This window comes from Barbus barbus, assembly GCF_936440315.1.
Source record: "Barbus barbus genome assembly, chromosome: 31".
NCBI classification, from domain to species: Eukaryota; Metazoa; Chordata; class Actinopteri; order Cypriniformes; family Cyprinidae; genus Barbus; species Barbus barbus.
In genome coordinates this window covers 5183986-5211040 of record NC_136759.1, presented here as the reverse complement: position 1 = coordinate 5211040, position 27055 = coordinate 5183986, and the positions used below count along the sequence as shown (strand labels likewise).

The following is a 27055-nucleotide window of genomic DNA, read 5'->3' as shown; positions in this document are numbered from 1 at the left end:
GAGGGCCATAGGACTTTGCTAGACAGAAGAGGATTCAGAGAGAGAAAGACAGACTTTAAACTTCTGAACTAGTCAGTAACAACACGTCTGCCCCTGAGGCAGAGGAAAAAGAAAGAGACGAAAGAAGATTGAGAGAGCTGATTATCTAGAAAGGGCGCATAACTTTTCTGTGACTGTGGTGGGATTGTGTGTTTGGGAGCCTGAACTTTTGGATTCAGCCTGGATGGGAATTCCTGCTGTGCTTGTCAGATGGGGATTATTCCATGAACGGCTGGATCTCATTACTGATACCTGATGGCGATGACAGCCCTGTTCCGAATGTGGGGACATAAACCTCAAGAGGTCCAGACCAAACCTCAGACACCAGTGCCCCATCTGCCCAGCGAGGATGATGATGACGACGACGAGACTTTGTCCGGGAGAGCTCCGATACGCAGGAATTCACGGTTTTACCGTTCAATGAGAAAGAAAAAGTTGTCTTCGTCTTCAGAACAACAAGAAAGTGAGGATTCTATTATTTATTTATATTATATAAACTCTAGAATCCCTCACATATACTCTTAAAAAATTAATAGAAATGACAAAAGCACAACAAAATGACTACAACCTAAACAAAACTTAAATTGATATATATAATATAAATAAAAGCTATTCAAAGTAATAATTCCATAATATAATAGTATAGAAGTAATATTATAGGCTATTTATTTTTTATGTTAAAGGTGAAGCTTTAACAGTGAAGCCTTGCTCATTGTTCGCCTACTAACTCTTTATGAGACACAATGTATGCTACTGAAACTGATATGTTTGTTGTATTAGCGTTACCTAGCAAATGTGGTGGGGTCCAGATAGAGTGCACTATTGTTCCTTGTTTGTTGTAAAACAGTTTCTATGGTTTGTATAGACTCAGCTGAAAATGAATCCTCTTCATTTTACTTGTGTGACCTTTACTGTGTAACACTCTTTATCGGCATCTATAAAGTTTGCTTGAAGAACCTTTAACATCCACTGACCTTTCAATTCAAGGTTTTTTAGAGTGGAAAAAGTTCTTTAGAAGATTAAAATGTTCTTCACACTAACTTGTTTTAAGAACCATTCACAGAAAGGTTCTTTGGGGAACCAAAGATGGTTCTTCTATGGCGTCGCTATGAAAATCTCCTTTATTTTTAAGAGTGAAGGTGAATCCATAACTGAAATCAAAGCAGTTTTACATTAGTATCAAAAGTTAAATACTGCTTCTTTAAGAAGTTAAGGCATGCTTGCTGAGTTTGACACTTAAATGGATTCTTTTGATTTTGATGCTACTGATGAGTGACAACAGTGATAAATCTGACTGTCAAACAAGTCCTGGTCCCAGTCAGAGACAAAAAAAACATTAGTGTATTTAAATGGCTTGTACACAATTATGACTTGGCAAGCCAGTAGTCGTAGAGATTTTCTGAGAATGCGAATGAAAGCACATGATTTGCCCTGCGGTAAATTGCAAAGCAGTCAAAACTCAAGAAACTGGTTTAATTGTTCATTGTTTGTGTTGAATTGTTCTGAGACTTACGTGTGTGTGTGTGTGTGTTTTTGAGCACGAGCGTCTTTATAGATGCATTCCTGAGACCAAATCAACCATTGTGGAGAATCTGAATGATGAAATAACATGATTTCCTTAGTTGTGGCTCTGTTGTTGAGTTTAAGCCCTGTAGATGTCAGGATCAAAGATGACACTGTGATGTTCCCCTTGAAAGCATTAGAAAGACCTGCTCTATTATTGGCATGATAGTCCGACTTAAACCCATAAACAATGAAACTGACATCCCTTTCATCAACTCACCTCAGTAACCATCACAATGCATCTTACATACTCTCTATATATGTTGCACAGAAATAGTTTTTAAGCAAAATTAATAGTAATATTGGGCAAGTGTTCATGTTGGATGAGTCATATCAGCGGTCTATAAAAACTCCTTTATGGAGGCCGCCATTGAGATCACATGAATATTGTTCACTTTATCTTGGTAGCAATCTCATTATCAGTCGCTTTCCGTTGCGGAATTAATAATGCATGACAAAAATGTATGAGTGTAAGGTATTGCTTCAACTGAAGACCTTTGCTTTTGTGTGATGGTACCTCCAAATCAGTAGATGTCAGTATAAAGTCCAAGAGACCACTGGAGAAAGCTATATGTTAGCAACTCAATGGTGGCTGCTCTGCTAGCACACAAAACCCTGAAAGTGCTCAAACTTGGAAGTGACTGTCTTTGCTTCTTGGGCATTCGATTTTTGAGACCGTTTTTGAACCTACATTACTCTCTTAGACAGTAAACAGATACCTCAAGTCAGGTTCACAATTCTAATAGATGTGATGAAATCTCTGTGACTTGTCTTTCAAAAACATTTTCTTCAGAATACGCTGCATTTGAATGGCTGTCAGTTGAGGTTTTTGCCCACATGCTGTATTTATGGAATCTACCAGCAACTGCTGAAGCTGACCAGCAAAACAACACAGCATGATATTTTAGTAGTTTGGCCTCCAAAATACATCCTTGGTGAACAGACCATACACTGGTTTCTTCATCGCCCATTAAGACATTATACCCAATGCTGTGTGAAGTCTTTGGCATGAGGTAGGCAATTGTTGCATATACAGTATGCATATTTAGCATTTTATGTGACACGGTTAATGATTTTATTATGCATAGGGCCTCACCTCACTTGGCCTCACCAGAGAAAGATGTTTTATATGGCTGAACAAATTAATTCTGTTGATTTGCTTAAAGCTATTATCAAGCACACCTACTTTATTTTGTCTAAGAAAATGAAACTTGATTTTTAATTAGGCTATCTAAAGAAAATGCTAAATTCTTTACCATGATGCTACTATTCTCTTAAATTGCTTTGTAGTCATCATTATTTTTGACTAACATGGTGGATTTGCAATATGTTAAATGTTGTTCATTTTCAGTAGATAAAAAGGAGAAAACTTTTTTTGCTCCGTTCATAGGAAGACATTAAATTGTTTAGAGATGACAAGTTCTGAATGCTTCTCATAACATATTAACATTAATAAAAAGTAATAATATGCCATTTATTTAAGGATTCGTCTTTAGTAAATGATTTGTTAAAACATCCGGCTCATAGGAGTCACTTACAGTTGCACCAAATGTTTTAGATTGACAAAAAAAAAAAAAATCATATGAGTTCATATAAATCCAACTAAATTAATTGTGTGGTATATTGTGAATTTGTTCTTGAATCGGACCCTGATTGCACAATGTTTTTCATGAACCAAAAATATCCAGCTCATAAGAGTCACTCGTGGTTTTGCAGTATGTTTTAGATTCACTAAAAATATCCAGTTCATCAGAATTCAAACTCACAAATCTGACTACATTAGTTTTTTTTCTTCAGTAATTGGATTCTGATTGTCCAATGTTTTTGATGAACTAAAAAGAACCATCTCATGAGATTTTTTACTACTACATGTTTTCTAATCTTGGATACTATTTAGGGAAGATAGCGTGCAAAATGTGATGTCGGGTTGCGTGCATCCTGTGAATACAACTCAATAAAATAAACATATACATTCAATTGAGCCTGTAAACTCGCTTAATTAGGTCTATTGTTTATTTTTATAATACGCTTTAGATTCACTACTAGGTTATACTGATTATTGTGTATGTTTATGATGTTTGAGATGCTGCTAAATTTTTAAGTACATGGGTGACTTGATTACCCAGAATACAGTGCACTTCCCAGCATCTTTTAGTATAAGTCATACTCTCCGTTCTGGTATGGTGTTTGATTTTTGCAGTTGTCTGTGACTGTTGCGTGTGTGTGTTTGTGAGTGAAAATGACTGTGTGAATATGTGCTGTTCTGGAATTTGTCACTTCTTTTTTATTCACTGACAGTTTGGTGTGAATATGAAGAGTCAGGGGGTGTGTGTGTGGGAATGTGTCTTTGGATGTCAAAGGATTTACTCCACTTCTAATGTTAAATGTAAATCTGTTTGTTTGGTAATGCCTCATAAGTTAGGTTTAAGTGCGATGTACACAGTCTGTACGGTAATCCCCTAGTCTTACTGTACAAAGTCTATGCGGTGTTGTTACCCTTAACCAGGAAACAAGTCTCTCTGGAAAAAAAGGTTAATATTTAAAAGACCTAGATTGTTGTTGTTTATTTACGTGGAAAATCCACAACAGCAAAAATAAGTTTGGCTTCATATGCTACATGCAGAAAAATAAAAATGAAAAGTAAAATAAAATAAATAAATAAAACTACCAGTAAATCTATATCTGTCTGTCTGTCTGTCTGTCTATATATATACATAAGGTAAAATAATTTTTTTTTTTTGTCATAACATTATTCCTTTTGTATAATTTAATTTTGAAACCTGGTATTATTCGAAAATGTGGAAAATAGTCATAATAAAGACTGAGTAGGTGTGTTCGACAATGTATTATATAAAAGGGCAGTAATGCATCAAACCTGAAGTATTGAATGTTACATAACTTGACTATTTTTTTCTAAACAGTCTAGACTTCTCAGTCTAGCAATAGCGAGTACTATAGGTAGTCAGTGTACCATATGTTTTGCTGATTTGTTCAGACAAAGCACACACACTTTTTGAACTCGGCATGCATCATTACAGGTTTTTCTCAAATTGCAATGCCTGCTGGGAAAACAACCCCATTCACTGTTGCTGCTCCAGATCTGGTGACACTATTGGAAACTGGGTTTAAAGCAAATTATTAACCGATCCACAGTGTGACCATAAAATTATTTTAGTGTCACATTGCGGTGTGACAAATTGACCCCGATCTAGTCTGTCCTTGTTTTTTCTTATCTGTATTTTAGTTCTTCTTTGGTCTGACCTCAGTTTGAACACATAGTCGTGATGTTGGTTTGTCAGTCAGGTGTGGTTTAAACCTCAGATCAAGTGCACATTCTCTCATAGACTAAATGTAGGAACTGGGATCTGCTGGATGAAGAAGTAGATGCCCGTAACACAAGACAGAAGTCTGTTGCATGCATTATTTTTATTTTTATTTTTTTACAAAGTTTAATATTTAGTGTTGGAGGTTTGTCCCTAACCCTTCGCAACCCTGAACAATTGAATAATGCTGCTTGCATATTATGTTCACAACTAATATAAAAGGCCAGAAAATTATAAAGCACCAGTGGAATTCATAGCAGTTAAAGTTCAGCATTCCTAGAAAAGTCTGTCAAGTGCGCAACAGAGTTTTATTGATGCATGGATCAATATTTATTTAAGGAGTTCGACAAACATGCTGTGCAATCTTCCTGGTCACACTTAGTTAACTCACGATCCAGGAACACAAATAGCACACTATAACTGCATGTGACCACGTGCCATGTGTAGACTGCGTGAGCAGAAAGCCGCTTGGTCAAGAGAGCAGCTAAGGGAAACAGTGTAAGGAGGTAATGAAGCATTTCGGATGCGTCCTTTGTTCATGAGACTTCAGAATTTGCAGAGGAAACAAATTCAGGGGGAAACTGAACAGACTTTCTCGGCAGCCACACACACACACACACACACACACACAATTACTGAAAGTTCCATTTGAGGCCCCAGTTACACATTCCTGTGCCCACAAAGTTTCAGGCAGCGCAGCCAGCATTCACAATGGGCCCTGTGTTTATACATGAGTGTGTGTGTGTGTTTGAGTTGTCGGTGTGCATTTGTGTGTGGTAACAAGTGAATGACCAGTATGTTGTTTGGCCTGTAATGAAGTCCTTTCTCTGGCAGTCAGATTCATCTTCTCAATAGTCTTTTGCCAAACAATTGGTTTTACTTGTCTCTGATACCATGTACTTCTGATGTTTTGTTTTTCTTCTTATAAAAATATTTGTGTAGTCTCTTACTGTGCCGTCACTGGGACTGTCATGCAAGGATGAATTTAATTCAATCCAATTTTGGTCTATCCCACTCAAATGTGTCCAAGCTCATTTATTCTGTTCAATTATTCTTCATTAATCTAAGCCACTCCCATTCTCTCCATCAGGCCCCACCTCCTCTCCTAAACCAGCAGTGAACCCCGCCTCCTACAATAGGCTCAGCCCCTCTTCAGCGAATCGACTTCCACCCTCTCCCAGAACTCATCAGTGAGTGCACACAAACATGTCTGTCTATCTGTCTATCCATCTATGTCTGTCTGTGAGGGGTGTAATAGTAGCCTATTCAAACCAAAAATTTGACGTATGCGTACAAAACAAATAGGCAGAACTTAATTTGAAACTTCCAGTTTTGTATATTGTTACTTTCAATAAGAAATTTATTTAAAGGGGTCATTGGATGCGACATGCACTTTTACAAGCTGGTTGAACTGTGTGTTGGCAGTGTGTGTACACAACCACCCTATAATGATAAAGATCCACCCAGTGTTTTTTTTTTGTTAAATCATTTCGCCTTTCTCAAATCGAGCCGATCTCAGATGCCTGTCTGTGTGACGTCACACAGACAGGCCCCTCCCACGATTGTTTTATTGACACTAGCGTTTTACCTTAGACCCACCCTGAGAGACAAGACAAGACAAAAATGGCTCCTAAGCGATTGAGGTGTTCTGTTGTTGGATGTAATAATGAACATAGCAGTCATCATTTACTCCCGACATCCGAGCCGCTGAAGACGCAGAGGATTATGTTTGTTTCTGAAGGGAATGCACCCCTGATCTACCTAAATGTGTTTATATTTGCGTGAATCATTCGTGATCCTGCTTCACCTCCAGAAGAAGTGAGTGTAAGGTTTTTTCTAATAATGTGGCGTGCGAGAAAACAGCTTGCTGTAGACAGAGCTGTTTTTGACAAGGTAAAAACGGTGTTGTTTTATACTACTGTTGAGAAATTTTAACCAAGCTATGTTAACCAAGTTTTTCATTAAGACCCTAAAGAATCATATCAACTTGTGGAAAATGGGCATCCGATGAACCCATTAATATATGTTTAAATGTGTGTGTGTATTTTTCATTTAAGACTTGATTATTGTATCTGAAAAGAAATATTGAATTTAGCTTGGCCTCTGTTCTTAATTGTAACCCATCTGTCTGCCTGTGATAGTGATGAGGTGTTTGTGTGTGAGTTATTGTGTGATGTGATTTATGATTCAGCTCTGTACTGTGGTATGATTTTCTCAGGATGAGAGATGTTTGTCTGTGTGTGTGGGTGGGAGAGTTTAGAGTTGAGAACTGAAGGTGTGTGGGAGACATTGTGTTTGGGCTTGGCTGTGTTTCTGTTTGTATGCATGTGGTCCGCAACATGCAGGTTCACTTATGTGCATGTGTGTTTGTAGAGGACACCGTATCTGTGAGTGGGGATTCGATCTTTCAAGAAGACTAAGAATTTCTTCAAAGCTCTCGTTATTTAAATATTAACAATATTTATGTATCTTTATCAGTCCACCTTCTCGTTCTGGAATCTCGTTGCCGAGCAACGGGATTACTGTGCTGGGAGGAGTTCGCTCTCGGTCTCCGTTGGCGACGCCGGGAGGTTGGCCCCGTAGACAAGAAATGGAAGAGCTGAGTGAACGGACGACAAGTGCCTGCACCATGCAGGACAATGACAATCACACCACTGCCAACCCGGACAACATCACACTCCGGTAAGAGAGACAGACAGAGTAGTTCATTTGTATTTTTAGTTTAAATCCGTTTTTTTTGTGTGTAACTTAAATAACTAAGTAACTTAACTTTTAAATATATGTAACTGAATGTATGTAACTGAATATATATGTGTGTGTATATATATATATATATATATATATATATATATATATATTTAAACAAAAAATATCTATCTGTCTATAATTAAATATTTATTTATTTATGCATATTTAGATTCAAATAAATATGGATGTGTATAAAGGAATAAGCACATTTTTTCAAAATTTTTAGTAATCTCTTTTTTTCAGTTTATTTACAGTAAGATGTCCTGCTGTGTGACAAATAATTTTTTAAAAGTAAAAATTGTCTCTCAATCAATATAATCTCATAATTGTCAATAATTGTACAATAATTATACAAAAATCAGCTGTTTCTGTTTAAAATGTCATTTATCTACCCATGCTTCAATATATATATTTATATGCATGCAATATATTTTTTATGTATGCATAGTTGCATGTATATAGCTTATTTATGCACTTACATTAGCTTGTACAGTATGTTCATCTTTGCCGTTTGCATGAGGGCACGTGTGCTGTGTGACTCAAATAGTACTCACACGACTCTGCTGATGGATTTGACTTATTTAGGTCTATCAGGGTTAAAATGTAATAAAGCTAAATGGGAATTAAAATGTGAGGAACCAATATTCCCCTCATTTAGAAGTATAAGTAGGACTTAAAACAGCTGTAGGGTGTTTTGAGAGCAGACTGACGTGTTCTCATTTTGGTACACATGCACACGTTTCCTCTTATCTCTGCTAGTCACTGATTGTTAGGGTTTTTTTCTCTTTCAGGCTGGTGAGGAATGGTGACAGTCCGCAGAAGATGGCAGTAGAGAATTCCTGCCGCAATCTCAACATTGTGAAGCGTGTCGGTGAGTGAACAAAAACACACACGCAACAAGAGAGGGAGGCCGATGTGCTGTAACAATGCATGCTAATTTATGTGCCTCAAGTTGAACCGTGTAGGCAACTTTATTTGCAGTTGAATTTACAGCATGGGTGTGCTGGATGTGTACGAGACGCGAGTGTGTGTTAGTGTGTGTAGGATGAAGGCAGGTGGAGTGTGTGGGTGATGTCTTTTTAAATATATGCTGGAATAACAGAAAGAGAGAGTTATCCGCTTTCTTTGCCAACGCAACATCATTTTATATCATCTCTGTTTCCCTCATCATCTGTCTATTTCTCTCTCCTGTATCTGCATCCAAGTCTCTCTTTTCTCACTTATTTCCACTTCCTCTGTTCTCCTCCTCTTTCTTTTGTAGCTTCTTCTGTCAACATCTTATTTCTTCTTCTGTTTCTCCATTGCCTCTCATTTTGTTGCATTTACTGTTCACATCTATTGGTCCATTTTCTTGTTTCTCATCTCTTCTCATCTGTCATGTCTCATCTCTTCTTTTCTTTTCTCTTCTCATCTATTATATTTATTTGTCTCATCTCATCTGTTGTCATGTCTTGTCTATTATCATTTTTTTCCTCATCACCTTGATTTCTCATCATTTGAGTGGCGGCATCATTTCCTGTACAGCAAAATTATGTATTTTATTTTAAAGTATTACTAAAAGAGAGAGAGAGAGAATCAAGAGAAATCAAGAATATATATTTGTTAAATATATCTGTTTTGAAAATACAGACAATTTATACAGTAATTTATTTTAAAACTAAATGTATGTCCAAAATATATTTAAAAATGATATACTATTTAATTATACAAAATGCAAAACTTTTTTAGAAGAAATCAGAAATGCACATTCATAATATATGTATAAGAATGGAAATTTAGCTATACCTATTTATAATTTCTATCATTGTTTGATATTTATCATCTCTTCTGTTCAAGTCTATCAGCGTCTCTTCTCACTCATCTGATCTCTTCTCTTCTCTTCTCTTCTCTTCTCTTCTCTTCTCTTCTCTTCTCTTCTCTTCTCTTCTCTTCTCTTCTCTTCTCTTCTCTTCTCTTCTCTTCTCTTCTCTTCTCTTCTCACGCTCTGTTATATAAGTGACTGTGCTGAACACCCACCTGAAGGTCTTGTTGAATGTGACTACAGGACATTATGCAACTGCTTTCCTCTGCACACTTTTGAGAAGCCGACACACAGGCACATTACATTGAACTCAGTCAATTTGTAAGAGGCTCATGCTGCCATATTGGATGTTTAGAAACGTGAATGAGAAACATGCATTTGCTATAGTGTGCTATAACATCTATACTCCCATATGTGATAAAAGATCTAAATGTGTGAACATATTGTCCTTCTGAATCATCATTCTGTGCTGTTATATGCGTTTGTGTCCAGATGTTTTGTATCAAGAGTACCGCGACACCTCTAAGCAGCAGGAGATCGAGCAGCGTCGACAGCGAGATGGGCTTCCGACTGCAGGGTCAGGGGTCACGGCTGCGCCTGCATTGCAGCTGCAGCTGAGGAACAGCATGCATTCACTGAGCCTCTGGCAAAATCTGGAGGCTGTGAAAGACAGTGGACTACTGAAGACACTAGAGCCAAAGGAGACCATACTGCAGGAGGTGAGACACATGCTTTGAATCGACTAGCGTTTCAAATTTTGAACGGTATGTGCTAACAGCAACAACAGTGCATGTTAATTAAACGTGTCTCTGTCTCTTTCTGTAGGCCATGTTTGAACTGGTGACCTCTGAGGCATCATACTACAAAAGCCTGGAGCTGCTGGAGACACACTTTCTACGAAACCCTCTGCTTGTCAACACCTTGAGTCAGTCTGATATGCACTTCCTGTTCTCCAACATTGAGGACATCATGAAGGCAAGCGAGAGGTGTGTGTTTGTAGGGGAACCTAAGTGGTTTCCCAATGCCAATCTATGTTTCTATATTTTCTGAAGGAGACCAACAGGGCAAAAATGTTTAGCAACATTTGTCACGACCACAGTGACTTTTCTCATCATAAAATTTGAGCGGCAGCATTAGCATTATTAGTTCCCATAAAGCAAAAAATTATGTATTTTATGTTAAAATATACAAAATGCTGTCAAAAATATATCAGGAGGAATCAAGAATATACATTCATATTATAATATAGTTTGTGCTTCATTTTAAATCAAAATATATGTCCAAATGTACGTTATGTAATATTTTATATAAACATACAAAAAAACAGATATTATGTCATCTGCCTTTACTAATCCAATAAATAGCCTTCTAATTTTTTATGTAGTTTAAACTTTTGTCTCACATAACGGTTAATATTAATAAACTTCGCATAATCTTGCTTCAATCATATTTCAGAAGTGAAACCTCCTCCCTTTCACCTTTATACCCATTATTGCCCACAGGCTAAAATTAAAGTGTTGGTGCGATTTGATTCCAGTCAGTAGCTTTATAGCGTGCAAATCCACCCACTAATGCGATGATTCATGTGCATGAGTCAGGAGGAGCTCGGCCCTTCCAAACCTGCTCTCGAACAGTGAAGAACATTGGATTTCAAGATTGATTTGAGTTTCTTTCTTATATAAGATGTGTTTGTTGCACAGCTAAGCTAATGAGCTCAAGCTAAAGTTTCTGGAAAGAGAAATGTTTAATTTCTGCATCACTAGTGGCACTAAACAAAATTGGCCAGATGTATACTAATGCTAGTGGATTTTCAAAGTTATTGCCCATGCAAGCTTTTTCGGTTAGGTTTGTTTGCTTTGCATATATTTAGCTAGATGCTAACACTTACATGCAAATGTAAACAGTATGTAGTTTCCCCATTGCCACTGAACTACATGTCTTAATTGCATATACAAAATGTCACACAGCCATAATATTGTTGTCTAACGGCAATGGCCTCATATTTTCCTTAGGTTCCTCATGGATCTGGAGCACAGGATCGAAGAGTCCATCCTGATCTCAGACGTGTGCGACATTGTTCATTGTCACGCTGTTAACCACTTCCAAGTCTTCATCAGCTATGTTATCAACCAGGCGTACCAGGAGAAGAACTACCGACGGATATTGTAAGAACATTTCTTACCTATTACCAATTTTGAGATTTTGGCCTATTTTGTTTGCGTAATGAGCTGTCTTTAAGAGTAGTGTATAGAAAACATCCAAAATGTATTTGCAGGTAGTAGATTTCAATTACAATACATTTAAAGGACGTTTTCTTAAAAGAGTCTTTTTCTCATGCACAAAACCAGAAATCTCTATTCAGTAGCACTTACATACACTACACTATTGTAATGTTTATACTGAAGGGTTTTTTTTACAGAGGGGTTTGTTTATATATCATTTGACTGATTTATATAGCAATTTATTCCCAAAAAACTTGGTAAAAAGCATTTTTTCTAGCTGTTGACAGTATTTTTTTGTTCTCTCTGTCACTCTAATGAAACAAGAATTTTGAAAACGACTTGCAAAATTAGTGCATATTTATTTAGACAATGTCTCATTTGCATATTTAAACATAACATTTCAGAAAGTTTGCAATGCAAAACAATTGTCTTAATTTACTGTGACTAATCAACTAGTGAAAGTGTGGTTAATTAGAATTTAAAGCTGCAGTCTATAACTTTTTTTGGTTAAAAATAATCAGAAATCAATATTTGAGCAAGTACATAACCAGCCAGTGTTCAAAACTATCACCTTACTTTATTCACAACGGTTAGCTTATAATAATGTTTTCTAATTTGAGCGGTACGGGTAGGTTTTCGTGGGATATTCGAGCATGGCACTGCGTCATTACATCACGTCTGAATACATAAAGAAGTTGTCCCAGCTAGTAGGCTATCGCATGTGAGGATCCTGCAGGTGGCAGATTGTTTATAGCCTTTTCTCACAGCAGCTAGAATAATTAAATGTATTATTTTGATGGCGGATTGTGATCCAGAAAGGATTATGTGTTTATGAAGCACATGTGAATGAAATTAAATTGTATTCCAGTTTTAAATGTGCTTCTGATTACAGATAGCCTGGGATTACACAAGATTACTTATTATTTTTAATGTTAAGTTTAACATTTACTACATTATTTAAATAAAAAATGAATGAAATATTAACTAAAATGAATATTTACATTAACACATAACATATGTTAATATATATCAAAGGTTAATAAATGCTCTAAAATTACATTGTTAGGTCATGTTAATTAGTCTTAACAAGCAAGACTTTTTTTGTTAATCTTTAGTTAAAAAGTGTTCCTTGGTCACCAGCTTCACCAGAAAACCATGCTGATCAACCAGCTAGATTTGGCTGGTGAACAACTAAACTAACATGCAGTTTAGTTCTGGTCTGAAATGCTTTCTTTGTCTTTGTGCGTAATAAGCTTTAGAATATAAGAGTATTTCCTTGTTTGTGTCGTAACCGAAACGCGTGACGTTGTACGTGATGACTCCTGTAATTGCATGTGACACAGTGACTTGACTTGACTGGTGGGTGTGTCTCATACAAAGAACAACAACAGCAATGCATCAATGTGTCACCTGCAGTTTTCCCACGCTTCCTTCACTTTAGTAAAATTCCATGACACTTAATATTTATTAAAGTGATCATGTGACCATTTACTTGCCCTCATGCTGTCCCACACCTGTATTGTCTTGAATAGAACTCAAAAGCTGGATTATCGATAGCGTGAAAGTGTTTCATGCGACATAAATCATGCTCCAAGCCTTCTGAAGTCATACAATAGCTTTGCATGAGTGTTATTGATTGTGGGTGTGTACAATAAATGTATTTTCAGGACAGGGAGGGACAGTAGTGTGTGTTTGTTGTGTAAATCGATTAGTCTGCATGCATGTTCAGTGTCTCTACAGACCAGCTGTCTACCTGGATTCTAGCCTGAGGCTTCAGTTCTCGCTGGCTTCTGATGTGTTGTGGAAGGGTTTGTGTAGGTGCTTTCATTTGTTGGTGTTTGTGAGCGTGTAAAGCTCTTGGGACTTTCTGCGCATCGGCCTGAGGAGTTTCCGGGCTTTCCATTCCTGTTAAGATTATGGTTAAAACCAGTCTGTGAGTGTGTGCGCGCATTACGTTCATAACAGCTGGGTTGTGCATCAGAAACAAAGATGTTTTGTTGTTTTTAAACCACATAGGTTCATAAAGATATACTCTAACCTCATAAACAGTCTTCCTGCTTTGTGACCTAGTTAAGTTCATTTCAAGTAGTTAATTGAGTTGTCCTACAGGCAATTTCTTTATATTTATGACAATTGAACTTATTTTTATCTTTAAGCAGCATATGCAAAATGAAGAATACTGCTATCCAAACTCATTTCTCTTGTGCAATTAAAGTGCATTGCTAAACTTCAATCTGAGCCGCTTTCTTCATAGGCCACCTGCTGGAAAAGAGGCTAAACTACATATATTTGTGTTCATTTTTAGGCTATGTAATATCATACTAAAATCCTAGTCATACTATCCAATTTTTTTTTTTTTTAAGATTTTTTTGCTTCAGATTATAGAGGCACACTACACAGAATAATATATCCCACAATGCAATGTGTGTCCTACTTGACCTTCCATTCGATGTGTGATGAAGGAATCAGAAGGAAAATCAGTAACCATAAAAACTCTTTAGTTACTCATTATTTGATTGGACGCTTTTATACACACTCAAATAAAAAATGCCACATGTGAGTTTGATATAGTAGACCGTAAACGGTACTGTACTCAGTAAGTAGTATGCTCATATCATCCCGCCTGCTCTGGCCATTGAACATGACACTAACTGAAATTGAAATATGCATTTATGCAAAGTATTTTGGAGAGATAAAGTAAAGAGATAAAGTACAAATCTGCATTTGAATATCTGATCTGAGTTGAGTTTAACCTGGTTATTACTATAAACCGTAACAATTTCCAAATTCGCTGTGGTTTTACTTTTGGTTCTGGACTGTAAATGTGGTTTAATCTGGGTGTCAAGGTTTATGTTTATGACATTTTATTATCTAACAGCAATATACAAAGCAGATTTTAATCACAGCAATTGAACAGAACAATGTTGTGTGGCAGGAGAAAATGAACACCCCTTTCAACAACAAACCACATGTACTATACTTTTCGTATAGCTTGCCTATCGCTGCCTCTTTGTTTTATGATTACAGGCTTGCATTAAAACACTTATGCATAAATGTCTGTATGTGTTTTTCAGACAAGAAAATGCTCTTTTCCGAGACAATATGTCCATTTTGGAGAATCAGCCGAAAGTGAAGGGCCTCTCGTTTACCTCCTTCCTCATCCTCCCTTTCCAGCGAATCACACGACTCAAACTACTTGTTCAGGTAAGTGTCACCAGCCAATTAGAAGTCTTGAATAACTTGTGTAGGAAATTAGTAAACTAATCAAATGCGTTAGAATTAGTTAAGTCTGTCTTTAGCAGAACTCCTTTTTATTCCAGAATATTCTGAAGAAGGTGGAGGAAAATTCCGAGAGGGAAAAGACCGCAATATTAGCTCATCAAGAGTTGGAAAGGGTAGGTTTGTGAGTGTGTTCTGATTCCAGGGTGTGGTAATATTAGTAAGTCTCATTGTCTCTGGACTTTCACCTGTCAAGCACGTCTTACAGTGTTGTTCATGGTACCAAGGTTACCGCACCACACCTCTTGTCCCTGACTTTAACAGCTGTGAGGTGGAATGCTGCTTTTGTTCTTAATTATTTTCTTTGAACATTTTAAAGCGATTATTGCAGCATTTGCGTCATGTTGGAATTCAACTGCTATTCAAGTCCTCAGATTCAAATTATTTGCTATTATAGCAACAATCATAATGTCATGTTGAGATTTGTTGTGAAATACTTCATCGCTACATTAATTCACCACCATATGCTTTTGCAAAATATTTACCAACAAAACTGCCTCAATTATGACTAGTTTAGAAATATAAAATATAAACGTATCTACCTTCTATTAAGGCTGCTACCATTACATTTTCTTCAATATTATGCAGTAAATAATGGAATATATGATATTTATTTTGTCATTAAAATGTCATTAAAAATATGTATTATTTTATATAATTTATTATGTTATAAAATTGTATTATAATACAATATATATTTAATATTTGTTATTTATATGGTAAAATAAGTAATAATACAATGTTTATTTTATTTATAATTTTTTAATATTTATAAATATATAATATTGTTTTTACATTTACATTTAAATTGCATCTTTTTTATGTGTATTTATAATTATTAATTATATTATAAAGTCATGTAATAATTGCATTTTATTAAATTGAATTAGTGTGTTTCTTTGCAAATTCTATTTAAAAATCACTTTACCAAAATGTATCCGTGTGGTGGTTTGTTGTGGTTGTTGACAGGAAATAGATCACCACTATATTAATTTAGCGCTATATGCTTTTGGAAAATATTTAACAACAAAAAGTGCATCATTTACCACTAATGCATTTAATAGCATACTATAAATAGAAATACATAACGTGTACAGATAACTGATTACCTTTAAATGTTAAGGCTGCTGACATTCTGCTGTGGTTGTTTTGTATGTGACTTCACAAATCTTTCTATTTTATGAATCCGCTGAAGATGCAAAATGTTTTTACTGCTCTAATTTATGATTCTGATTATTAACAACAACCAGACACTTCAGTGGGTCTCTGTAAACACCACAAGACAGAGTTTATGTCCCAGAGGTCATCTGCAGTTTGCTCATTTATAAAGATTTGTTAAATATCCGGTAAACAAACAGCTGATACTTGAACTCCAAGTTGAAATTAAACTCAAAAAGTATAATTTAGTCAGACTTGTTCCTGTGTGTAGGAGTATGTTTTTCTAATTGTGATGACAACATTTCTGAGGGAATAGTAAAACCTGATGAACTGGAGACGTTCCCTCAAGGAAATCAGTTAAAAAAATGGGTTTAATAATGGTCTAATTTGTATCTAAAAATACCTAATGTTGTATTTCAAGGTTAGGTTAGGGTTTATATGTGGGTTAGTGTAGTGTGCTTATAATTAGCTCTTATTAAAATAGAAGTGAATGGGAAATTCCCACAAAGATATTAATGTACATGTGGGTGTGTGTTTGTCTCTCTCAGATTGTGAAGGAGTGCAATGAAGGAGTGAGGAAGATGAGTCGCACCGAGGAGCTGATCAGCATCGAGAAAACTCTCGAATTCAAGTCGAAGGTACTGAAACACACTCTTCTACTGTACTTAAAGGAACAGTTCATCTAAAAATGACATTTTTTCATGTCATTCCAAACCGTATGACTTACTTTCTTCTATTGAACACAAAAGGAGATGTTTAGCAGACTGTTAAAGCTGCTCTTTTCCATAAATGAGATTAAATAGGGACTGGTGACTGTTAAGTGTCAAAAAAGACAAAAAGCTATCAAATATGCTAATATTTAATGAAAGTATATACTATAAAATAGTAATATAGTATATACTATATTACATAGGCTGAATGTCACTTCACTACACTATAAAAATATACTATAAATATAGCAAAATATTTTATTTTTGTAATTATTTGTGAAATTTAACAGCAATTTTTAGCAGTGTTTTGTTTTATTTGCCAGTATTTTGCATTATTTCAGAATGTAATATTAAAATGTGACTTATACACCAATGCATTATTTCTCTCAGCAATGCATAACAATGCAAATTGTGACCCAGTTTTACTATTCAGATGCAACATATTTGCGGAAAACACGGTAATAGCTGTATGTGATTAACTAAATAAAATTTATGCTGGTGTGCACTAAAAATAGTTTCTAGCTCTTATTTGCGCTTGTTGACTCCAACATGATGTATCTCATGCAGTTATGATACAAATGAGAATAACTTGATTTATTAATGTCAAATGTAGTGACATTAAAAACACATCTTGAATTCATTGCCATGCATTTTCATGCTTTAAAAATGAGCAATGTTAACATTATTTTACATGGAACAATAAAGGAGATATTAAACAAAGTAAAAGTTCATTTTTGTGAACTATCCCTTTAATTGTTACAAGAGCCCTTGGTAAGAAGTATTTCCTCGTGTAATCAGAGTGAAACACTTACAACCCTCATTTTTGGAGGCCTGTTAAGTGTAGTTCTGTTCTCTTGTCTGCAGTCAGTGCCGGTGATTTCTCACTCTCGCTGGCTCCTGAAGAAGGGTGAGGTGCAGCAGATGTCTGGACCCAAGAGCACCAGGACCATGCGCAGCCGCAAGCTCTACCACCCCATCTACCTGTTCCTGTTCAATAACCTGCTGCTCATCACCAAACGCACCTCCAGGTCTGTGACATCATCAGCTGCACTTCACGATGTCATCAGTCGCTTATAATAAAAGCAAAGATGTTGTCTGTTAGTGTGGACATTAATATTGTAAAATGAATTATATAATAATATATTATGTCATATTTTTTATTTTTTTTATATTATATACTAAATAATGTAATAATAAATAACATCAATTTTTTCAAATTTTATTATATAATATTTAAAATAAATAAAATCATTATGATGAAACAAAAGTATAATAATAAATATAATTCTAATGATTATAAATGAAATCATTATAATAATAAATAAAATAAATTTTGTTTATAATATTGTAAAATAAAAACTACAATAAGTAATACAGTATTAAATATAATTTTACGTATATTTAAAAAATACTATAATATTTTAATTGTTAGAAATCAAAATAAATGTATTTAATTTTGTTTTAATTTCTGAGTTAGTGTATTTTAGAGTCCACACAAAACAATGATATTGTCCATTAGTGTTACTAATATAGTTGTTATTGTTCTTAGTGTGAATAGGCCTTTATTTTACAAAAAAAAAAATATTTGATTGTCCATTAATGAGTTGTTGATATTGATTGTTGAAAGATGAATGCTGAAATAGCTCAAAATGGCTAAATGTTGTCTGAATAATGTACTTGGCTGATATTTACTCACTGGTCTCATTCTCCAATGATTGTTTTTTTTGGGTATTATGTTTGTTTTTGCTAAAATGTTATTGTATATGTATTTTGTATGTGTGTTTCAGTGGAGAGAAGTACCAGGTTCTGGACTCTTGCAGCCGCTCCATGCTGAGGACTGAAGACCTGGAGGATCAGGGTCAGATGCTGGCCTGTGCGTTTGTGCTGAAACTGCTGGAGAACCAGGAGGACAGAGAAGTCAGCTACATGCTCAAGACCGAAAGCATGTGAGAAGCAGTCCTAAACCACTATCACAGAGATTACAGGACATGTTTGCTTTGTGCACTAATGGCTCTATGTATGTTTACAGAAGCGATAAAATGCGCTGGATATATGCTTTGACTCCAAACCGCCGTACGAGATTCCTCTCGACCAGCACTCACCAACCAGGTACATCACACATTATGCGTACACACCCTATGTATCGTACCGCTATCCCATGAGTTTGATTCTGAAGAATCATAAAGCTTGAATGCACATTGATTTGGATAAAAAGCTCAAGCTGCTAAATGTAAAAATGGGGTATGTCTGGTTTCTGAATTAGACAAGATAATTCCCATCTCTATTTGTCATAATTAGACCGTTTCCATTTCTGTCATCATACTAGTTACCTCTGTAATTGATTCAAAATCCCATTTCTCAGTCCCGTTCCTTCTCTATTCATCATCTTTTACTGTCCTATTTCTTCCTGTCCCAATAAATAAGTGACATGAAAGGCTATTCTATTTCATTTTATTTCAAATAAATAATATAATAATAAATAATGTGCTATTTTTTTATAATATTATACAGTAAATAATATAGCATATAAAGGAATCGAATACTAAATATTATATATGTATATGTGTGTGTATGTGTGTGTGTGTTTGTATATGTATGTATACCGTATATAAATTTGTATTTAAAATATGACAAGTAATGTAAAGAAAAATATTTATTTATATAAAATAATATAAATTTATTTTATTTCATTTTCTAACATTATAAAATAAATATATTTTATATTTTTTAAATGTTTTATAAAATAATGTAATAATAATTAATATATTATATATGTTTATTTGTTATATTTTAGATTATTTTAATATTGTAAGTAAAAAAATTAAATATTATAATATTGAAAAATGTTAATATTACAAATACTATTAAAACGAATATAACAATACAATATGTAATATTTATTTTAATTTTCTAATAATATAATTTTGCTTTATTAAATTAATTTATTAAATAATGTAATGCATTTTATTTGATCTCATTTTATTTGACTTTCTTGACTTGAATTAGTGAGTTTCTTTGCATCTGTGTGCAGTCTGATTAATTGTTTTTCTGGTGCATGTCAGATTCTTCACAGGTCCAGTGTATCCAGTCGTACTCCTCTCAGGAACCTGATGAGCTCTCTGTAGAAATGGCTGATGTGCTGCACATTCTGGAGGATAGCGAGGAGGGTAAGAGATCACAAACACTAGACGTCCTTAAAAATCAGTCAGTGTATGCCTTAAACAAAAGACTTGCAATAAGCCATGCAATTTATCAGACGTTACTGTTTTAGGCTAGACCAGGTCTTTGTCTTTCATTTCTGCATCATCTGCTGTCATTTGCATGAACTTGTCTCTCTTGCTATGTTGCTTCCTTTCCTTTCCTCTGTTCTGTTTTGCTATTTTTGTGGCATGTCCTTCCTGTTTTTCTTCTCCCTGAACTATCATGGCATATCCGTCTCTCTTGCCCTCAGGCTGGATTTTGGGTGAAAGGCTGCATGACGGCGAGCGAGGCTGGTTCCCGACCCGCGTGGTGGAGAAGATCATTAACGCAGATGTTCGGGCTCAGAACCTTAAAGTGTGTCAGCGAATCCAGCAGGCTCAGGAAGGAGCACAGGGGGCCAGAGCCGCCTCCAGGGGGCGCCGCCCAGCCAAAAGTCCCCAATACACTCCCACCTGGACTGACCTGTAGATAAGGAGCAAGAAATGACATCGCATAACCACCACAACCATCATACGCTTTCCTAATTCCTGACCCGGTAACCCGGCCGGAAGCGGCACCCCCTAGATGTGGTGGCGGACCGATAGTCATTCTGTGTCCAGTGTTTTACTGAATATGTGTCTGGCGTCACACTGAGGACTCGACAGGGTCGTGGAAGAGCTCTTGCACTATAAGCACTTGTGTTTTTGAATCGCTGCTTCCATACAGTCCTAACACACTGTTAGCATGAAGGATTTCAACTTCCGCAATCACACCCAGGACTACTTTTGTGACGCATATGAGGTGAAGGAAAATAAACGCTACGTCAGGACTTTTCTAAAGTCGTAATGCTTCTCTGGAAAAGGAATGTATTAATGTGCATGGTCACACCTTACTGACATTACAGGTTTGTGTTTTTAAACTAACCTCTGAGGACAAAGAGGATGTACTGTATGTACCACATGGAGCTCATTCTCCTCCCATCCACTTGAAGAACAAAATGAAGATAAGAGAAAATGAACAAAGATAATCAAATGCACATATATGGCGTTTTGAATGAGATGTTTTGGGAACATGGAGGTAAAAAATGCAGATGAAGAACACTGAGGCATTTTTTGCACGTGCTGCATGAAAGTGTGTGTACAATCACATACACATTAAACAATGTTTTCCTACACAAACACACTACACACAAGAGAGTAATGTTGTTAAACCAGTCTAACAACCGTGTCCTAACCAGATTCAACATGGTAACTTTCCAGCATCGAGACATTTGTCCATACTGAAAGTGAAATTTTTTGCATGATTTAAGAAGCACAATTTACCATACTGTTGTTGTCAGACTTGTTTGAAGTGTTTTTTTTGAAGGTTTTGGAATTTATTTAATTTATTTTGGTCTATTCCACAAGTATACAGTATATATAAATATAGCAAAAACGAGATGCAAATGCATTACTAGAAAATAGCCAACTTCAAATTTTAAGGCAACCAGCTTCAGCAGACTTTTGAGTTTTCTCAACTTGTTGTTTTAAGTTTATACAACAAAAAGTTGAGAATCTCCAACAAAAATAAGTTGAGAGAACTCAAAAATCTTCTAAAGCTGGCTGCCTTAAAATTAAGTTGGCTCAACTCCTTTTTTTTTTTTTTTTTTTGACAGTGTTGTCTTAAAGGGACAGTTCACCCCAAAATTAACATTTTTTTCCTAATATTGTTCCAAACGGACCATGTTTTCTTTTGTGATCCACAGGAGAAGACTTTAGGCATTTTTTTTTTGTTTTTTTTGGTGTGACAAGTCACTTGCTGCTCATAGCTTGTCGGGTCATAAACATCCATTTACAAAGAATAGATGTTTTTGTCATTTTATTAGTCAAATCTGGTTTGGACACGGTTTAACAATCTTTTCTAAGAGAGAACGTAAAATCCATGAGAGATGAGTCTTGCTGCTCGGCTGGAGTAGGTGTTTTATAGTTGTGTGCATGTTCATATGAAGACCTCTCATGTTCAAACGTGGTAAAGAGTTGTTGCCAAATAATTGTCCTATTTCATTTTGTAAAAAGATAATTTATTGTTAATGAAAATAAATCTTGAATGTTGAGATCTTGTCATCCCCGTCTCACCTCATCTAATAAATGACAAACCCCTGCTTTCTGTAAGAAATGTGTTAATTTCTGCCCAGTTTAAGTTTTGACCTTCTGTCTCAAGGTGACGTATTGATATTCAATGAGGAAAAAAATGTAGGGTTGACCTTGATTTTATCCATCAGGAATTCTTTGAATGATGAAAAGTGCCACTGTGATGAGGAAAGGCACTTTAATGGCATTTAAAAAAAGCTTTATTGTAGTTAGCATATGTAGATAGAGCAAGTCAGAATGCTCTAGCAAATAATTATGAAGCTTTTTTTAATTCATTGAGCACCCATGAATTGTTCCACAATTACTTGTGACCAAGAACATGCTCAATTTTACAGCACATTACAAACTGATTGCTTGTCTTGGTAGATTCACCCAACAAAGCTGTTTCCTGAAGATCACACTTTGCAGCTGCAGAACCGACAACACCAGGCCACTTCCTCTTTTCCAGCTCTTAACAGACATCTTTTACTCGCAAATATGTGATCAGAGTTCAATTATTAGAGGAGCGTTCAGGGTGGCATGGTCTTGAAATGTAATGTCACTGAGACCATACTTATTCTACTGGAAACCCCTTGAATTACATACACTTTCTTGAACAAACTATATAGAAATCAATGTTATAGAACTTAAATAAAGTTCCCTGAGTTTTGTTTAAATGATGCTGCCTTGCAGATGAAGATGAAAGTGATACATAGCCTACAGCAGATAAATACATAATTAGTCAGCTTTGCAGATCACATGAGTAAAATCCACTTTAGTAAGCCTAAATAAGCAGAGGAGCTTACATGCAAAACTATGGAAAGATATGATTGATTTCTTACAGAGACACTAAGCAAGCATCACAGCAAGTAAAAACATGGCGAAACGTCTTTTCACTGTATGATAAGGAATTTTGAATATTGTTAGATGGGAATAAAGTTAACCTAAAACTACGTATCTGCATGCTTTGTCCGGGTTATGAGGTAAACCAAGAGCATGATCTTTTATTGTACTCTGTATAAATTACAGGTTTTTTAAATATTATTATGGTTACAGAGTTACAATTGCACTGGATTTGTTTATTTATTTGAAAAACGTTAGTTGCCAAATGTCAGATGCCTACATTTAAAAAATAAATAAAAACAGCCTTCAGTTTAATAACTTTAAAGTCAAGCTTTGTGCTGAGAAAGTAGTTCAGTTGAGATGCTCTGCTGACATCTAGCGGTAATAAGCGGCTGTGCAACCAGTAACTCAAAAGACCATTAACAAATGAATTAATCTATATCGCATTTGCTCGCATTTACTGGAGAAACATTAGTATTGCCTCCGTTTAAAAATGATTCCTATTAAGAAAAACGTTTATGGTCGGGTTACTAAGATCTTCTGTTGTATTCATCAGTTTGTAGAAACGAAAGCTTTTGCGTTTTGTTACCTGCATAGAGTTTATACGATAATGCGATTAACGATTTATGAGGGTATATCCTACTTTTGATGACAATGCCCAGCGTTATACAAAGTTTAAATTTTTTTCACTCTCTACGTGGCCGGTTAGCTCAGTTGGTTAGAGCGTGGTGCTAATAACGCCAAGGTCGCGGGTTCGATCCCCGTACTGGCCAAGTTTAGTTTTGACTAGGGTGTTGAAGAAACAGTGTTTTGTTGTTCTCATTTTCGACGTCATTAAATACACGTTCTGGTTCTTTTAATTGATATGATACATGTTATCTTATTACTGATGATGTTCAATACTGTAAATTAGTTAACTTGCAGACCTTGCCGCAGTAATAGCACATTTTCAAATGAAAAATAAGAAAAAGTAGGGCTCGTCCGGGATTTGAACCCGGGACCTCTCGCACCCAAAGCGAGAATCATACCCCTAGACCAACGAGCCATAAACAACCCGCTCAGTTCTACGTCTGAAATATTTCAACATGTCGTGGAAAACCGTTCTGTAGAAGAGTATTTATACATAAGGACAGTATGTACGTAATAATAAATGAAAGAACGGGAGTATAATAACTTACTCTCTTGTACAAATGCGTGTCGAACTGGATCACATAAAATAGCGGTTTGGATTAGTATGTAAATAGTTAGTTTCAAATAAATTATACATCACATTTTCAAATCTACACATGACTTTATTAGTCACATGATTTATTATTTATTACATTATTTATCACTATTCTATAAAACGATAATATTTTCGCTTGTGCTATTGTGAGACCTCGTGGCGCAACGGTAGCGCGTCTGACTCCAGATCAGAAGGTTGCGTGTTCAAATCACGTCGGGGTCATAATTAGTTTATATTTTTTTAAATCAGTATTATCACATTACCATCACTACAGTCCGTTACATACAATCCACAGCAGTGCTGTTCAGTTCAAATGTTATCACTGTGCACTGATTCAAGGTAAAGTGGTGCGACAGATGTCGGTGGATTTTTACTTTGATTACAATCTACATTACATAAAAAAACAAATGAAATTGAATAACACCGTTGTTTTAAACAATCCACCATTTTGTAAAGGGTGAAGAAAAATAAAGAGAGGGCTCGTCCGGGATTTGAACCCGGGACCTCTCGCACCCTAAGCGAGAATCATACCCCTAGACCAACGAGCCATACATCACAATAAGCGCTATGTCCAGAGATATAGATATAGACTACACCGGAGAATTTCATTAGAAGTAGCAAGGATCTTTGATGTTACCATAACGTTAATGAAACGATGCTAAGCTAATGCCAGTTAACAATGCTATGTTTACTGTTCACCCGGCTATGAAGTGAGACTTAATAAGTCATATTCCGTAACACTGACTTAGATTAAAACTGACACAAGAATGTTATTGTAGAAATACAACAAATATTACTGGTATTAACATTGGCCAGCGGATTTTAATTCGTCTTCACTATCCATGTTCCAGTTATCCACCCCAAACATTCTAAATCAGTTGTATGCACCATATTGGTATATGCTATGTTTTTCAATGTACAATCTGTATGGTGCATTATATTGTCAGATTAATCTTACTATGTCAAATTTAATCAAAAATGCCCTCCTCCTTGTGCTTCTACACAAAAGGGTTCATATGCAGTAAGCATTTGATTGTCAGTATGCATTTTGGATAACCAAAAGTCCTATGGGGAGTTTCCATAGGGCATTTTTTTACAAAACGCATGAGCATATCTTGACAAATAATGGTCAAATGGCAAACAAGCTTATTCACAATTTCAGCAACTTTGGTTCATTATCAAAAGATATGCATCAAAATATCTTGTGAGTAATGTATGTATTGTGTGCCTGTTTTCCATACTAGGCGGTTGGAATAACAATCCATCGGCACGCCAGTTCCAGGCCATCTTCCGCCGTCTGATGGTTCGGTGTGGTGTCTCATCTGGTGAGACAGGCAATGTGGCTGCCCAAGATAGCACTGAAGAGCACCCATCTCCATTCACCAACATTTCAGCCCTTGTGTGTGACCACAGTTATCTCCCCACTCGGTTTGGTGGTCTGGTGGAAAATGCTCTGGTCTACATAGCAGGGTTTGTAGTCCGGCAGGTTCTACGAAAGCTGTCCTGTGATGTGTGTCGTGTAAGCTTGGTCAGTGATGCTGTACCATCTTCATTTGACAAGAGCTACCACCTTCTAACCCTGAAAAATAAAGGCAGCCTAGTGATTCCATCACAAGGCACAGTGAAGGTTTGATTTTATTATCTTGTTTTTTTTCATCTTTGCATATTAAGGTTGATTTGTTCTTATTTCCTCTGTTCTATAAAGTGTCTTTGAGCACTGTGTAAAGCACTATATAATTATAAATATAATGTATTATTTTTATTATTATTATTATAAGGTGCTGAGAGCTGCAGAGAGGGTGATCCGCCAATCTTCAACAAATCAAGCTCCGAAGGTGTCGACAGTCACACACATCGTCCGGGAGGAGATTGGAACAGAGGATGTTTTTCTACTTAGGGAACACATTGAGGACACACAGTTTGGGATTGACAACCATCATTTCGACCTGTTGTCATTGGTTGTGTCTGTGTTTCTCAAGATAAGGCTGCACCACATTGCCAAGCTCACCTCTCTTGAACTTCAGAAAGGGAGCACGAGAAAAAAGCTCTGCAAAACAGTCCTTTTTCAGGGTTTTTAGTGTGTGTGTGTGTGTGTGTGTGTGTGTGTGAGCGAGAGAGAATGAAATACTCCAAGTAGACTCTAATGTAATATTCATATAGTGTTTCTTCAATTTATTAAAATACCTTTACCGTCACTATCTGTTTCTGCTTCTCTATCATATTTATAGTGTGTGATTTGCAAAATTCCTATCATAGCCTACACCTCATATGGTTATGGTTGCGCTTTTGTCCAAAGTGACATAAATACAAAACAATATAATACTTAAATTTAACAGGGAACAGATTGAGATGTTGGTCAGATTTTAGCTAATAAGGAGAATAGCAAAAATGAACAACGTCAATTCAGTCAATCGCATAATGAAATAATGAAAATGAGGGAAAACAGCAATAATAAACAATGTCAATTCAAGCAAAATATAATAACAGCATGGTAAGACTACATTAAGGAGAATATCAGTAATGAACAACAATGTCAAATTAATAAACAGCCAAATGAAAATGGAATAAAACTATACAAACCATAACGCATTAGAAGTGCTTAATGAACTAAGTCCATGTTGTAAGTCTTTAGACCCTCTTAAAAGACCCAATACTATCACAGGAACGGAGATATACTTTACTTTACTTTTGTCATTTAGCAGACGCTTTTGTCCAAAGCGACTTACAAATAAGAAAAAGTAACTAAAACTAAAAATTACAACTTACAACTCTATAAATACTATCTACCCACATATTTAAGAAAATAAAGAAATTAAATAAAATTGACATGCATATAACAACAACATTTCAATAATA

The 27055-nt window shown here is 35.7% G+C and overlaps 1 protein-coding gene across 2 annotated transcripts; it reads left to right on the top strand.

The window, feature by feature from the left end:
* Positions 1-22171, top strand: ngef (neuronal guanine nucleotide exchange factor). Of its 2 annotated transcripts, none has more exons than XM_079386913.1 (15): positions 1-502; positions 6016-6115; positions 7404-7607; positions 8465-8544; positions 9967-10193; positions 10300-10460; positions 11487-11639; positions 14771-14900; positions 15017-15091; positions 16682-16771; positions 17708-17871; positions 18631-18789; positions 18873-18952; positions 19906-20010; positions 20295-22171. In XM_079386913.1, the coding sequence occupies exons 1-15, from the start codon at positions 295-297 to the stop codon at positions 20510-20512; spliced, it is 2154 nt and encodes a 717-aa protein (XP_079243039.1). In that variant the 5' UTR covers positions 1-294; the 3' UTR covers positions 20513-22171. The 2 variants fall into 2 exon arrangements, with proteins under 2 accessions (XP_079243039.1, XP_079243040.1); XM_079386914.1 differs by lacking the exon at positions 1-502 and adding an exon at positions 2159-2615.
* Positions 22172-27055: the final 4884 nt, after the last annotated feature.

What these genes read in the sequence shown, in the direction of transcription:
- ngef (XM_079386913.1), top strand. Translation starts at nt 295, where the DNA reads ATGGCGATGACAGCCCTGTTCCGAATGTGGGGACATAAACCTCAAGAG. An exon ending in AGGAGACCATACTGCAGGAG is followed by an intron (nt 10,194 to 10,299) that starts GTGAGACACATG and finishes CTCTTTCTGTAG; the next exon opens with GCCATGTTTGAACTGGTGAC. An exon ending in TCTGGAGGATAGCGAGGAGG is followed by an intron (nt 20,011 to 20,294) that starts GTAAGAGATCAC and finishes TCTTGCCCTCAG; the next exon opens with GCTGGATTTTGGGTGAAAGG.